Source organism: Bufo gargarizans, chromosome 1 (assembly GCF_014858855.1).
Source record: "Bufo gargarizans isolate SCDJY-AF-19 chromosome 1, ASM1485885v1, whole genome shotgun sequence".
Taxonomy (NCBI): domain Eukaryota; kingdom Metazoa; phylum Chordata; class Amphibia; order Anura; family Bufonidae; genus Bufo; species Bufo gargarizans.
Genome location: NC_058080.1, coordinates 99,499,000 through 99,514,036, shown reverse-complemented (window position 1 = coordinate 99,514,036; position 15,037 = coordinate 99,499,000). Strand labels below are relative to the sequence as shown.

The 15,037-nt window shown below is 43.3% G+C and overlaps 1 protein-coding gene across 4 annotated transcripts in view; it reads left to right on the top strand.

The window, feature by feature from the left end:
- DDX60 (DExD/H-box helicase 60) overlaps nucleotides 1-15,037 on the top strand; it is a 646,547-nt gene that overhangs the window by 531,392 nt on the left and 100,118 nt on the right. For 3 of the 4 annotated variants that reach the window (XM_044296988.1, XM_044296981.1, XM_044296973.1), the window contains one exon: nucleotides 11,987-12,128. The exons of the other annotated variant lie outside the window; for it this stretch is intronic. In XM_044296988.1, the coding sequence (XP_044152923.1) occupies nucleotides 11,987-12,128 (142 nt within the window). The remainder of the gene's footprint in view (nucleotides 1-11,986; nucleotides 12,129-15,037) is intronic. 4 annotated transcript variants of the gene reach the window in all.

Genomic DNA, 15,037 nt, shown 5'->3' with positions numbered 1-15,037 from the left:
AAGAGGAATTCACCAAGTTTAGGACATACTTAAATGATAACAATTGTAATATGTTTTTTACATCACAGTTTGGAGGTAATATCCTACAGTTCCTAGATGTTGAAATAGAGATAAAAGAAGGAGTGATTCATACTAGAGAATTTAGGAAGAGCACAGCTACTAACTCCTTATTGAGATATGATAGTTACCACCCTGCATACATTAAACAATCCCTACTGTATGGTCAATTCTTATGACTCCGAAGGATTAACAGTAGCACTGAACAATTTGATTTACAAGCACAGCATCTGAGCTTTCGTCTAAGGCAGAGGATATCCCCGTAACGTCATACAGGAGGCCTATAAAAGGGATTGGGGTCAGGATCAATATATGTTACTACAAACTAATAAAAAAGAAAGAAAGAAAAAGAAAAAAAGATTTACTTTTTCTTTCCAGTTTAGTCCTATGGCTGATGCAATCAAGGCCTCTGTAAAGAAGAATTAGCACATAATAGCAAGTGATCCCCAGCTAAAAGAGGTAGCAGATCAGTGTCCACTGGTTAGGTTTAGACGCAGTAAGAACCTGTGATATTTGGCAGTGAAGGGTAGGTTTGAGAGACAACCTCAACAGGGACCCAACTTGCTAAGACGTATAATGCCAGAGGGTAATAATCCAGTGTTGTTTTTGCAGAAATTTATTAAAGGGATCAAATGTAAGATTGGGCAATAGTGAATTCTTTTTAAAGGAGTTTTTTACCTGTAAGACTAATTATGTAGTGTATGCCATTATATGCACATGTGGCTTATACTATATAGGGAAAACATTTAGGGCGAGGCATGTTCGCCTTAGCGAGCATGCACGCTCACTTAGAACTAAGGTGGGAGCCCCGATATTGATCGACCACATGTGCGAGCAAGATGGAGGGGATATTGGCAAAATGCGGTTCTGTGGTTTATTCTGTTTACAACAGGTAACAAAAGGAGGAGATAAAGAGAAAATGCTATTGCAAACGGAGGCAGAATATATCTTAAAAACCGGGGCACTGGGCCCTCTAGGGTTAAATGACAGTGTATTGTATTGTAACATTTTACATTTAATAAAGGTTGTATTTACCACTTTCTTTCCGAAGTGTGGCTTGCAAATTTTTTGCTGGTACTACATTAGGGTACATATGATTTTTGGTTGCTCTTTATTACACTTTTTGTGAGACAAGGTAACAAAAAATAGTTGTTTTGGCACAGTTTTTATTTTTTGTTATTTACAATATTCATCTGACAGGTTAGATCATGTGCTATTTTTATAGAGCAGGTTGTTACGGATGCGACAATACCAAGTACGACTACTATTTTTGGTTGTATGTTTCAGTTTTACATAATAAAGCATTTTTGAAAAATACTCCACATTCTGAAAGCCATATCTATATATAGGCAAGTTGTATTTTTGAGGATTAATTTTATTATTGAACAACAACCATGTTCTCAATGAACCCAAAAAAACTCATTAATATCAAAGCTGAATATTTTTGGAAGTAGTTTTTAGTTTGTTTTTAGTTTTAGCTATTTTAGGGGGATATCTGTGTGTGTAGGTGACTATTACTGTGCATAATTATTAGGCAACTTAACAAAAAACAAATATATACCCATTTCAATTATTTATTTTTACCAGTGAAACCAATATAACATCTCAACATTCACAAATATACATTTCTGACATTCAAAAACAAAACAAAAACAAATCAGTGACCAATATAGCCACCTTTCTTTGCAAGGACACTCAAAAGCCTGCCATCCATGGATTCTGTCAGTGTTTTGATCTGTTCACCATCAACATTGCATGCAGCAGCAACCACAGCCTCCCAGACACTGTTCAGAGAGGTGTACTGTTTTCCCTCCTTGTAAATCTCACATTTGATGATGGACCACAGCAGTGGCGTACTGCCAATATAGGCAGACCACGCCGTTGCTATGGGGCCCGCAGCACAGGGGGGCCCGGAGCGCATGAAAGGCTCCGCCCCCTACTCTGCACAAGACAGTGACACTACAGTGTATTCATAGTTTCAGGCGGCGTTCTTGAACTTCTCCCTCAACCCCACCCATTGTTCGGGCTGAAGCTCCCTCCCAGGCAAGGATCCTGCTGCTGCTGATTGGCCAGTGTATCAGGCAGCAGGAGCAGCGCAGCCAGGCACACATAGAGACTAGGGTGGCCACTGGCTTCACGGACCTCGCCGGCCACGCCCCCAGAACTTACAAACCACGCCCACCTCCTCGAAGCCACGCCCCCATCGCATGTCAGGAAACGGGTGGAGGAGAGGTAAGAACTTGTGGAGGGGTCATGTGTGTCCTGGAGGGACAGTAGTAGTTATTAACGGTAACCCCTTTAAGCAGTACCCTATTCACAGTATTTATTAACCCTTTTCAGCAGTCCCCTGAGGGCTTAATAAATACTGTGAATGGGGAACTGCTGAAAGGGGTTAATAAATACTGTGAAAGTGTGAAGGGCCTTCACATAGACCCTTTTCAGCAGTCCCTCATTCACAGTATTTAACCCCTTTAAGTCCCCTCTTCACACTTATTTATTTTCCCCTTTCAGCTGTTCCCAGGACCCACACAGTAAGTATTATTAACCCCTTTCAAAATTACCAGCGCCTGCCCTTTTCCCCCTGTGAGCAATCCCCGACAGCCCACAGCACAGACCAGTGAGTACCTCAGCGCAGCTGCGCTCCTCAGAGTCTGTTCCTCCACTTCCTGCGTGGCCGCGCCTGCACAAACCAGAATTGACTGGCGCGATGCAGGCGCTGCCAGACGTGCGACTGATGTCGGTGCGCTCTACGCCGTGATGCGAGTGATCCTTAAAGTGCCCCGTACTCGTCGAGTCTAGAGTCGCTGATGACCACAAAAAAGGAGGACTTCTGGCAGTCCGTCCTGGCCTTGTGCCGGACGGAGGACCAGGAGTCTAAAGACCGGACGTCTGGTCACCCTAATAGAGCAGTGCACTCGGCGTGGCAGAGTTATCCTCTGCGCTCACGTGCTGCCCGCCATCTGCCGCCCGCCCTCAAGACAGTTATCAGCCAGTGAGTGCCCCACACCCCTGGCCCATACTGAAGGACTGGTCAGTGAAGTGTGCCACAGTAAGAGGACAGCAGCAGACTTAATATAAAGCTCATATATGGTATTGGTTGGATATGGGTATTCTTGATAGGGGGAGGGCAGCAGCAAGCAGTGGGGTTTGGGGGGAAAGGGGCCTGTAGGATCATAGAGGACTCAGGAGGACAGTGTGCTTTCCTCCTACTCCCCCCCCCCCCCCTCACTCCCCGGGGAGAAGAGGGTGGAAGCACACTGTCCTCCTGAGTCCTCTATGATCCTACAGGGCCCCCCAGCATATCAGTCACCTTGCAGGGGTGGGGGGAGAATATGATTGGTGGCTATGTGCACACTTAGCATCAGCAGCAATGAGTTAAAGGGGTTATCCAACCCCTATAATGCCCCCCAAAATGCTCGGGGCCAGGCACCTTACTTACCTCATTCCCCAGCACCCGCATTGCTCCTGATGCCCACATAGCCGCCACTGCCTCCCTCCCGTCACGCAGATTAATACATCCTGCGACATAGGGGGGAGCAGCCAATAGCAGGCCACAATGGGAACGAGCCTCCCTAGCATCGCGGGTGACGCTAGGGAGGCTCATTTCTGACGCAGCCTGCTATTGTCTGCACCCCCCCATTGGGCATAAGTATTAACTGTATGCGGTGCCTGGGCAATTTGGGGGGCATAATAGGGATTAGATAGCCCCTTTAACCCTTAGGATACCAGAGGTTTTTTCATTTTTGCATTTTATTTTTCCTTCCCTATCTTCCTTGAGCCATAACTTTTTTTGTGGGAAAACCCCACAATTTTTCCACCTTTTTAGGGGTTTTGTTCCTACAGCTTTACCTTTGTGGCAAAACTGACCTGTGCCCTTCATTCTCTGGGTCAGTACGATTACAACGATACCACATATGTATAGGTTTTTTATGTCTAAATAGTGTAAAAATACATTAACACTTTGATTTAAAAAAAAATATTTACTTTTTTACATCACCATATTCTGACCCCCCATAACTTTTTTATAGTTATATGATCTACTGAGTTGTGTGGGGGCTCATTTTTTGTGGGATGAACTGTAGTTTTTATTGATACCCTTTTGAAGTGTGTGTGACTTTTTAAATCACATTTTATTACATTTTTTGGGGTGAGAGAAGTGATGAAAAAATGGTGCTGGTAACAAAGCTGTGTCAGGCTTTACCGCAGTGGGCACAGGCAGGAGGAGTGATATATATGCTCGCATACATATGGCGCCCTGTGCCCACTCTGCTAAAGCCTGACATCGCCCATTTATGCCCGACTTTACCAAAGCAGACAGGCAGGAGCAGTGATGTCTGCTGTACATGGCTGAGATCCTTACTCCCATACAGAGAGAGTATGGATTATAAAGCGCTATAAGCACCTGAATTCAGCACCTATTTCTTAAAGGTTTCTAACGGTTTCAGTAGAACATGTATACATTTTCTTATTGGCAAATGGGGGTGTGGCGGGGAGGAGCCAGGGGGTGGGATGGGCCAGGGGTGGGTAGTGGGCGGGGTTGGGGGCCCAATTCAGACTCTTGCTATGGGGCCCAGTGATGTCTGTGTACGCCCCTGGACCACAGGTTCTCAATGGGGTTCAGATCAGGTGAACAAGGAGGCCATGTCATTAGTTTTTCTTCTTTTATACCCTTTCTTGCCAGCCACGCTGTGGAGTACTTGGACGCGTGTGATGGAGCATTGTCCTGCATGAAAATCATGTTTTTCTTGAAGGATGCAGACTTCTTCCTGTACCACTGCTTGAAGAAAGTGTCTTCCAGAAACTGGCAGTAGGACTGGGAGTTGAGTTTGACTCCATCCTCAACCCGAAAAGGCCCCACAAGCTCATCTTTGATGATACCAGCCCAAACCAGTACTCCACCTCCACCTTGCTGGCGTCTGAGTCGGACTGGAGCTCTCTGCCCTTTACCAATCCAGCCACGGGCCCATCCATCTGGCCCATCAAGACTCACTCTCATTTCATCAGTCCATAAAACCTTAGAAAAATCAGTCTTGAGATATTTCTTGGCCCAGTCTTGATGTTTCAGCTTGTGTGTCTTGTTCAGGGGTGGTCGTCTTTCAGCCTTTCTTACCTTGGCCATGTCTCTGAGTATTGCACACCTTGTGCTTTTGGGCACTCCAGTGATGCTGCAGCTCTGAAATATGGCCAAACTGGTGGCAAGTGGCATCTCGGCAGCTGCACGCTTGACTTTTCTCAGTTCATGGGCAGTTATTTTGCGCCTTGGTTTTTCCACACGCTTCTTGAGACCCTGTTGACTATTTTGAATGAAACGCTTGATTGTTCGATGATCACGCTTCAGAAGCTTTGCAATTTTAAGAGTGCTGCATCCCTCTGCAAGATATCTCACTATTTTTGACTTTTCTGAGCCTGTCAAGTCCTTCTTTTGACCCATTTTGCCAAAGGAAAGGAAGTTGCCTATTATGCACACCTGATATAGGGTGTTGATGTCATTAGACCACACCCCTTCTCATTACAGAGATGCACATCACCTAATATGCTTAATTGGTAGTAGGCTTTCGAGCCTATACAGCTTGGAGTAAGACAACATGCATAAAGAGGATGATGTGGTCAAAATACTCATTTGCCTAATAATTCTGCACTCCCTGTATTTTGGTCTTATGTAGGTGCTCATTTTCTTCGGTATGAGATGATGATTTGATTGGTACTATTTTAGGATGCATATGACTTTTTGATCACTTGGTATTACACTTTTTGTGATGTAAGATGACAAAAAAATTGCTTATTTTACACACTTTTTATTTTATTTTTTTACGGTGTTCACCTGAGGGGTTAGGTAATGTAATATACAGCAGGTTCATGGGATGTGGCGATACCTAATATGTATACTTTATTTTATTTATTTAAGTTTTACACAATAATATCATAATAATATCATAATTTTAGTGTCTCCATAGTCTGAGAGCCATAGTTTTTTTTTTTTTCTGGGCGATTATCTTAGGTAGGGTATAATTTTTGCGGGATGAGATGACTGTTTGATACGGTACTATTTTGGGGTTTTTATTTTTAATTTTTTACGGTGTTCGCCTGAGAGGTTAGGTCATGTGATATTTTTATAGAGCAGGTTCGTACGGACGCGGTGATACCTAATATGTATACTTTATTATTTACTTAAGTTTTATACAATAACAGCATTTTTTAAACAAAAAAAAATGATATTTTAGTATCTCTATATTCTGAGAGCCATAGTTTTTTTTTTGTGATTGATTTAGGTAGGGGCTCATTTTTTGCAGGATGAGGTTACTGTTAGATTGGTACTATTTGGGGAGCATATGCCTTTTTGATAGATTGGTGTTGCACTTTTAGTGATGTAAGGTGACAAAAAAGGTTTTTATTAAATTTTTTTGACGGTGTTCACATGAGGGGTTAGGTCATATGATATTTTTATAGAGCCGGTCGTTACGGATGTGGCAATACCTAATATGCATACTTTCTTTTATTTATTTAAGTTTTACATAATAATATCATTTTTTAAACAAAAGAAAATCATGTTTTAGTGTCTCCATATTCTGAGAGTCATAGTTTTTTTTATTTTTTGGGTGATTGTTTTAGGTAGGGTCTCATTTTTTGCAGGGTGAGATGAATGTTTGATTTGCACTATTTTGGGGTGCATATGACTTTTTCATCGCTTGCTATAACACTTTTTGTGATGTAAGGTGACAAAAAATTACTATTTTTGTGGCACTGTTTCTATTATTGTTTTTTTTTTACGGCATTCACCTGAGGGGTTGGGTTGTGTGACAGACGCGGCGTAAAAACTTTTTTTATTTATTTTACTTTAGCACAATAATAGCATTTTTGAAACAAAAAATTATGTTTTAATGTCTCCATGTTCTGAGAGCTATAGTTTTTTTTATTTTTTGAGCAAATTTCTTATATAGGGGCTAATTTTTTGCAGGATGAGGTGACTGCTTTATTGGTACTATTTTGTGGGACATACGCCTTTTTGATCTCTTCGTGTTGCATTTTTTGTGATGTAAGGTGACAAAAAACATTTTTACACAGTTTTAATTTTTGATGGTGTTTATCGGACAGGGTGGATCATGTGATATATTTTTTTTTAATTACTTTTTTTATTTAACTTTTATTTAACTTTTTTTTATTTGTTTATAAAACACTATTTTTTTATTTTATATTTTACACTTTGTGTCCCCCATATGGTCATACAACCCCTCTGGGGGACATTTTTTATTTATTTTTTTCACTATTGATTTCTCCTGTAACTGTGGCTGACATAGTAGCCCAGTTACAGGGGAAATGCACCCCCTGCCCCCCAGAGAGGCTGTACAGCAATATAGTGAGCTGTACAGCCTCAGTGCAGGCCTGATCGAGGTCTATGGAAGACCCGACAGCTCCTGCACTCTCCCGGCCCTGGCGGTCACATAGCGCTTCCTGCTCTGTATACACAGCGCTTGTTGCAGCGATCTAGAAGGCAGGGACACCTGGGAACTGTCCCTGCCTTCTCTCTGGGTTGCCCTGCTGTCACTGACAGTGGGCAACCCGCTCTACAGCTGCATGACTAGCGTGCAGCTGTGATCTCTGATCAGACATTCCAGAACATCCATTCAGAGTTAAACAACCACCCATAGGACGTTTATATCCTATTGGTGGATGTGAAATGGTTAAAGACACAGAGCACCACTAAGGATTATGTGTGATTAGAGATCCAAGAACTGACAGCAACATATGCAAAGCAGTCCTAGTAGTGCCAGTCTGCTTTTTGGTTGTTATAATAGAATTTTTTATCTATTAAACAAGGTGGATATCACAATAACAGTAAAATTAGACAGCTTATTTACCCCAATTTGAGAATCAAAGCATACATGAATTGCTTATCTATTAAACAAGGTGAACTCACCAATAACAGTAGAACTAGACAGCTTATTCACCAATTTGAAAATCAAGACAAATTAGATAGCTCTGTGCCCTACACAGCAATTGATGCAAACTGCTCTGTCTTCTATGGATCCCTTCAGATTCAGATTACTGTTCCTGCAGTATCCTGCTCTACCAATGCTCTCCCTACATGTGTAAAGACTCTCCCTACTATCACCCTATCCAATATTACACAAAAGTTTTTAGCAACACTGTCCCTGGTACTTGTCCCACCTCTCCCTATGCTCAGCTCACAGTGAAATGGCAGAGACTGCATGGGATGAGGGTTTTAAAAGGGATGGCTAGCTGCTGATTGGCTGTTTGCACTGCATTATGGGTGAATTTGCATGCCTAGGCTTCTTACTTTCACTTTGTAACACGTGTAGCCGACATTTTTGGACAAAAAAGTTTCGTTACCACAAATTTTGCCTAAACTTCGTATCGAATTCCACTTCTGTTGCTTTGATTTGCTCAACACTAGTGGCAAGCGCTCATTCACTAGGGACAGTGTTGCTGAAAACTGGGTTAAAAAATATTGGAGAGGGCAAGTGCAGGGACAGTGCAGGGAGACTGATTTGAGACTGTAGGGAGATAGTAGGGACTGTTCAGATTGAGTGTATTGCCATGTGCAGCACATTCTACTGCACCCACATTCAGAGTTAATTCATTATGTTAGCAAAACAGTTATGTTGCGTCTGTATTCCAGGACTGTAATATTTTGCCCTGTTCACCAGTGCAGTGGAGCCAAATTATGTTTTTATTACCTGTTTACTAAAACATATTCAAGTTATAATTATACAATGGACATGGACATAAAGTTCAGACTTTTAGCTTTCATATGGTGGTATCCACATTAAAATTGGATAAAGGGTTTAGGAGTTTCAGCTCCTTTACATATGGAACCCTTTTTTTAAAGGAACCAAAAGTAATTGGACAATTGACTCAAACCCTTTTTAATGGCCAGCTGTGCGCAATTCCTTCATTATTTCGTTCTCACTTAAGCACATAAATGGCCTGGAGTTGATTTGAGGTGTGGAGCTTGCATTTTGAAGATTTTGCTGAGAAGTAAACATGCAGTCAAAGGAGCTCTCTCAATGCAGAGGAAACAAGCCATCCTTCTCCTGTGAAAACAGAAAAAACCCATCCGAGAAATTGCCACACTATTAGGAGTGACAAAATCTACAGTTTGGTAGATCCTGAGAAAAAAAGAAAGCACTGGTGACCTCAACAATGCAAAAATACCTGGACACCCACGGAAGACAACAGTGGTGGATGATCACAGAATAATTACCATGGTGAAGAGAAACCCCTTCACAACAGTCAACAAAGTGAACAACACTCTCCAGGATATAGGCGTATCAATATCTAAATCTTTCAAGAGAAGACTGCATGAAAGTAAATATAGAGGGTTCACTGCACGGTGAAAGCCACTCATAAGCTCTAAGAATAAGAAGGCTAGATTGGACTTTGCTAAAAAAAAAATCTTAAAAAAACAGCACACTTCTGAAAGGAACATTCGTTGGACAGATGAAACCAAGATCAACCTGTACCAGAATGATGGAAAGAAAAAAAGTATGGCGAAGGCATGGTACAGCTCATGATCCAAAGCATACCACATCGTCTGTAAAACACGGCGGAGGAAGTGTGATGGCTTGGGCATGCATGACTGCCAGTGGCACCGGGTCCCTAGTGTTTATTGATGATGTGACACAGGACAGAATCAGCCGGATTAATTCTGGGGTTTTCAGAGACATACTGTGTGCTCAAATCCAGCCAAATGCAGCCAAACCGATTGGTCGGCGTTTCATAATACAGATGGACAGTGACCCAAAACATAAAGCCAAAGCAATCCAGGAGTTTATTAAAGCAAAGAAGTGGGATATTCTTGAATGGCCAAGTCGGTCCCCTTATCTGAACCCAATAGGGCATGCATTTCACTTGTTAAAGACGAAACTTCAGATAGAAAGGCCCACAAACAAACAGCAACTCAAAACCGCTGCAGTAAAGGCCTGGCAAAACATTAAAAAAGAAGAAACACAGAGTCTGGTGATGTCCATGAGTTCAAGACTTATTATAAATTAACATTTTATTTTCAATTATCTAATGTGGCCAATTACTTTTGAGTTTAAAAAATGCTTTAGTTCCTCACTGAATTAAATCTGAAAGTCTGAACTTCAACTACAACTGAATTGTTTTGTTCAATATCATAGCAAATGCATTCTGTTAGCTGTTGAATTACCTAGCGTCAGTATAAGACCATGTTTAAATATTTAGCTAACACTAGTGGCAAGCACTCATTTGCTAGTGACAGTGTTGCTGAAAAACTAGTTTAAAAAAAAGAATATTGGAGAGGCCGAGAGCAGGGACAGTTCAGGGAGACTGTAGGGAGACTGCAGGTTGAGTGTATCATTGTGGGCAGCACGTTCTACTGCTCCCACATTCAGAGCTAGGCCCCATGCACACGGCCGTGTTTCACAGCCGTGTGCGGGCCGTGGAACCACGGCCTGGATCCCTCCTGAGAGCAGGAGCGCACGGCGTCACTGGTTGCTATGACGCCGTGCGCTCCCTGCTGCTGGCACAGTACAGTAATACACTGGTATAAATCATACCAGTGTATTACTGTATTGCGGCGGCAGCAGGGAGCGCACGGCGTCATAGCAACCAGTGACGCCGTGCGCTCCTGCTCTCAGGAGGGATCCAGGCCGCGGTTCCACGGCCCGCACACGGCTGTGAAACACGGCCGTGTGCATGGGGCCTTAATCCGTTATGTTAGAGAAACAGTTACATTGCGTCCGTATTCCAGGACGGTGTAATATTTTCCCCTGTTCAATTGTGCAGTAGGTTCACATTTATCATAGCGAGTGCATGCTGTTGCGTTACATACATGCAGTGGACCCAAATTCATCATCGCTAATACGATCTGCGTCTGTTTTGCGATCCCTGATCCTTATGACGAACGGCATTGGGCGGGTTACCCACACCTGTCGGCAAAGGGTAGACACACAGCAATCCCTTCAGTGTAGTGTGCAGGCAGTCCCAGACATATAAGAACATCACAATCTTGTTATTGCTGAACGCCACTTGTCCTTCAAAAATGTTGGATGTGGACCATCTGAAAACTAGCTGCCATATAAGATGATGACCAAATGACATCTTAAGGGTTAAAAGTCTGTAACCGCTACTTCCGCCGGTCACAGAAATTAGTGACAGGTGTCTGCTCTTTAAAACAGCAAACATCTGGCGGCCATGGCAGCAGAAGGGAAAGGGTTAACTTCCAAGCCTTCACACTAAGAGGCCTGGGTATACCTGATTTATAGTGATTTGTGGCAAATTAATTTGTAATGAATCGAGACTCTTGTTGAAGTTCGGCAAATCGAATTTTTCAAAACTTCGTTCATCTCTAGTCACTATCCTCAGCTAACATTTACTCCAGCTAGTTGAATAGGCCCTTCATTATGCAAAAGTAGACAATCTTCGGCAAAAAAAAAGGCGGAACTGTAATGGACAGAAATAGGTAATCAGATGTAGTCCAGCACAGCAGGTATAGTACAGAGGAGAGTCATGCTCTCCCAATTTTTCACAGGTATTAACTGGGTTTAAATCTAAAAACGGTAAAACATCCTGCGTAATAAAATCATCTGCACTGTCCTCAGCTTTATTTGTGCGATGTGCATGTGTCTAAAGTCACCAGATTTCTTAGGTAATAGATCAGCTCTTTTACTACATAATGCAGAAATTGTGGCATTAGAGACAGAACTTGCTAAGAGCTTATTTGCATAGGCTCTGGCAACCATTTTTAAGCTAAACCAAAAGGGAATAAGAAAATATTGGTGGTTTAGTGACAGGTTCCATTTGAGGGGTGCCAAAAATTGCCACAAAAATATGCCACTTTATTAACCCAACCAACTTTACATAAAATAATTTCTTGATAACTAATAGAAGTAGTGACTATATTGACAATAGTAGATGTAAATTAACAAAATTTTGTTTCCTGTAGGGATTCCTGAATCAGGATTGTGAGCCTACTGCATTCACAGGACTTGTTACTCACCTACATTACCATGAACCATCAAATTTTGTGTTTGTCCGCTTTCTAGAAAAAGGCTTGTTTCATAAACTGTGCATACCAAGCTTGAAAGGTGTGTCTTATACTGCAACTGCACACTGTTTTTTTTTTGCTTAATAAATCTAAAAAAATTAATGTTTTCTCTTAACCATTAACAATCAGTAGTTGGTCATTAATGGCCATACACTTTTTAGCACTTTTGTGCAGGTGGTGGTTTAAGAGCTCTAACTTTTTGCAAAATATTTTTCATGGCATATAGGGCTGTTTTCCTTTTTAAAGGTATGTATATATTTTTTTCTTGTAAGGTTCATTACGTATAATAGGGACAATTTGCATCATGGCCTGTGTGGCAGTTTACTGGCAAAAAGTTGCACATTTTAGCACTAAAATTTGCAACTTTATGAGATTTTCCACCATGCATGGAGGTGAGGCTTAGCGGAAAGCGTGGACACCCCTCTGCAAATCAAATTTATCAAAACCTAAGAAAAAAGGTTGCTGAAATCCACACTAGATCATTATGTGTAGGAAGCCTAAAGAGATTTTTTGGTTGTAGGGTAATAATGCATTCATAGGATATTTAATCCATATCAGATCGGAAGGGGTCTGACTCATTGCTCCCCTGCCAACAGTGGCGGATTATAATTGGGGCGTTTGGGTCGGTAGCCCCGGGCCCGGCATCGCTGGGGGGCCCAACGACCCAAACGCCCACAAACTACGGCGGGGCACGGGAGCGCATAGTTCCCTGCCCCGCCGCCGATCACCGCCATAGGCTTCAGGCCTGAAGCCTATGCGGTAGTAAAATCCCGATGCAGGCGGGCGTGATGACGTCATCACGCAGTGCCTGTGCCCGGACGCAGCACACTGACGTGTGTGCGCACGCCTGCACCATCTACGAGTGAGCGCCGGCTGGGACACAGGTAAGTATTAGCTTTTATTTTTTTGTGTGCCAACTGCCGACTTTGGGGGACATTACTGAAGGAACAGGGGGGGCAAACTACTACGTGGGGGCAAATTACTAGTATGGGGGAAATTAATAATGTGGGGGTAGTGTGGGAGACAATTAATACTGTAGGGGCAAATTACTACCATGGGGGGAATTAATACTGTGAGGGCAGTGTGGAGAAATTAATACTGTGGGGGCAGTGTGGGGGGCTATTTACTTAGTGGATGGCAGTGTGGGGGCAAATTATCTAATGGGGGGCAGTGTGGGGGGTTATTACTTGATGGGGCAGTGTGGGGGCAAATTATCTAATGGGGGGCAGTGTGGGGGGTTATTACTTGATGGGGCAGTGTGGGGGGCAAATTACTTAATGATGGGGCAGTGTGGGGGCAAATCACTTAATGGATGGCAGTGTCGGGGCAAATCACTTAATGGATGGCAGTGTCAGGTAAAATGATCTAATGGGGGGCAGTGTGTGGTGTTATTACTTGATGGGGGCAGTGTGGGCAGCAAATTACTTTGTGGGTGAAATTACTACATGGGAGGCAGTGTGGGGGAAATTACTGTATGGAGCAGTGTGGGGGAAATGACTATATGGGGGAAATGACTATATGGGGCAGTGTGGGGGAAATGACTATATGGGGCAGTGTGGGGGAAATGACTATATGGGGCAGTGTGGGGGAAATGACTATATGGGGCAGTGTGGGGGAAATGACTATATGGGGCAGTGTGGAGGAAATGACTATATGGGGCAGTGTGGGGGAAATGACTATATGGGGCAGTGTGGGGGAAATGACTATATGGGGCAGTGTGGGGGAAATGACTATATGGGGCAGTGTGGGGGAAATGACTATATGGGGCAGTGTGGGGGAAATGACTATATGGGGCAGTGTGGGGGAAATGACTATATGGGGCAGTGTGGGGGAAATGACTATATGGGGCAGTGTGGGAGAAATTATTATATGGGGCAGTGTGGGAGAAATTATATGGGGGCAGTGTGGGGGAATTACTATATGGATCAGTGTGGGGGAATTACTATATGGATCAGTGTGGGGGAATTACTGTGTGGGGGCAGTGTGGGGGAAATTACTATATGGGGCAGTGTGGGGAAACTACTATATGGGAGCAGTGTGGGGGAAATTACTATATGGGAGCAGTGTGGGGGAAATTACTATATGGGAGCAGTGTGGGGGAAATTACTATATGGGAGCAGTGTGGGGGAAATTACTATATGGGAGCAGTGTGGGGGAAATTACTATATGGGAGCAGTGTGGGGGAAATTACTACATGGGGCAGTGTGGGGGAAACTACTATATGGGGCAGTGTGGGGGAAATTACTATATGGGGCAGTGTGGGGGAAACTACTATATGGGAGCAGTGTGGGGGAAATTACTATATGGGGCAGTGTGGGAGAAATTATTATATGGGGGCAGTGTGGGGGAATTACTATATGGATCAGTGTGGGGGAATTACTATATGGATCAGTGTGGGGGAATTACTGTGTGGGGGCAGTGTGGGGGAAACTACTATATGGGGCAGTGTGGGGGAAACTACTATATGGGGCAGTGTGGGAGAAATTATTATATGGGGGCAGTGTGGGGGAATTACTATATGGATCAGTGTGGGGGAATTACTATATGGATCAGTGTGGGGGAATTACTGTGTGGGGGCAGTGTGGGGGAAACTACTATATGGGGCAGTGTGGGGAAAACTACTATATGGGGCAGTGTGGGGGAAACTACTATATGGGAGCAGTGTGGGGGAAATTACTACATGGGGCAGTGTGGGGGAAATTACTATATGGGGCAGTGTGGGGGAAACTACTATATGGGGCAGTGTGGGGGAAACTACTATATGGGAGCAGTGTGGGGGAAATTACTATATGGGAGCAGTGTGGGGGAAATTACTACATGGGGCAGTGTGGGGGAAATTACTATATGGGGCAGTGTGGGGAAACTACTACATGGGACAGTGTGGGGGAAATTACTATATGGGAGCAGTGTGGGGGAAATTACTACATGGGGCAGTGTGGGGGAAATTAC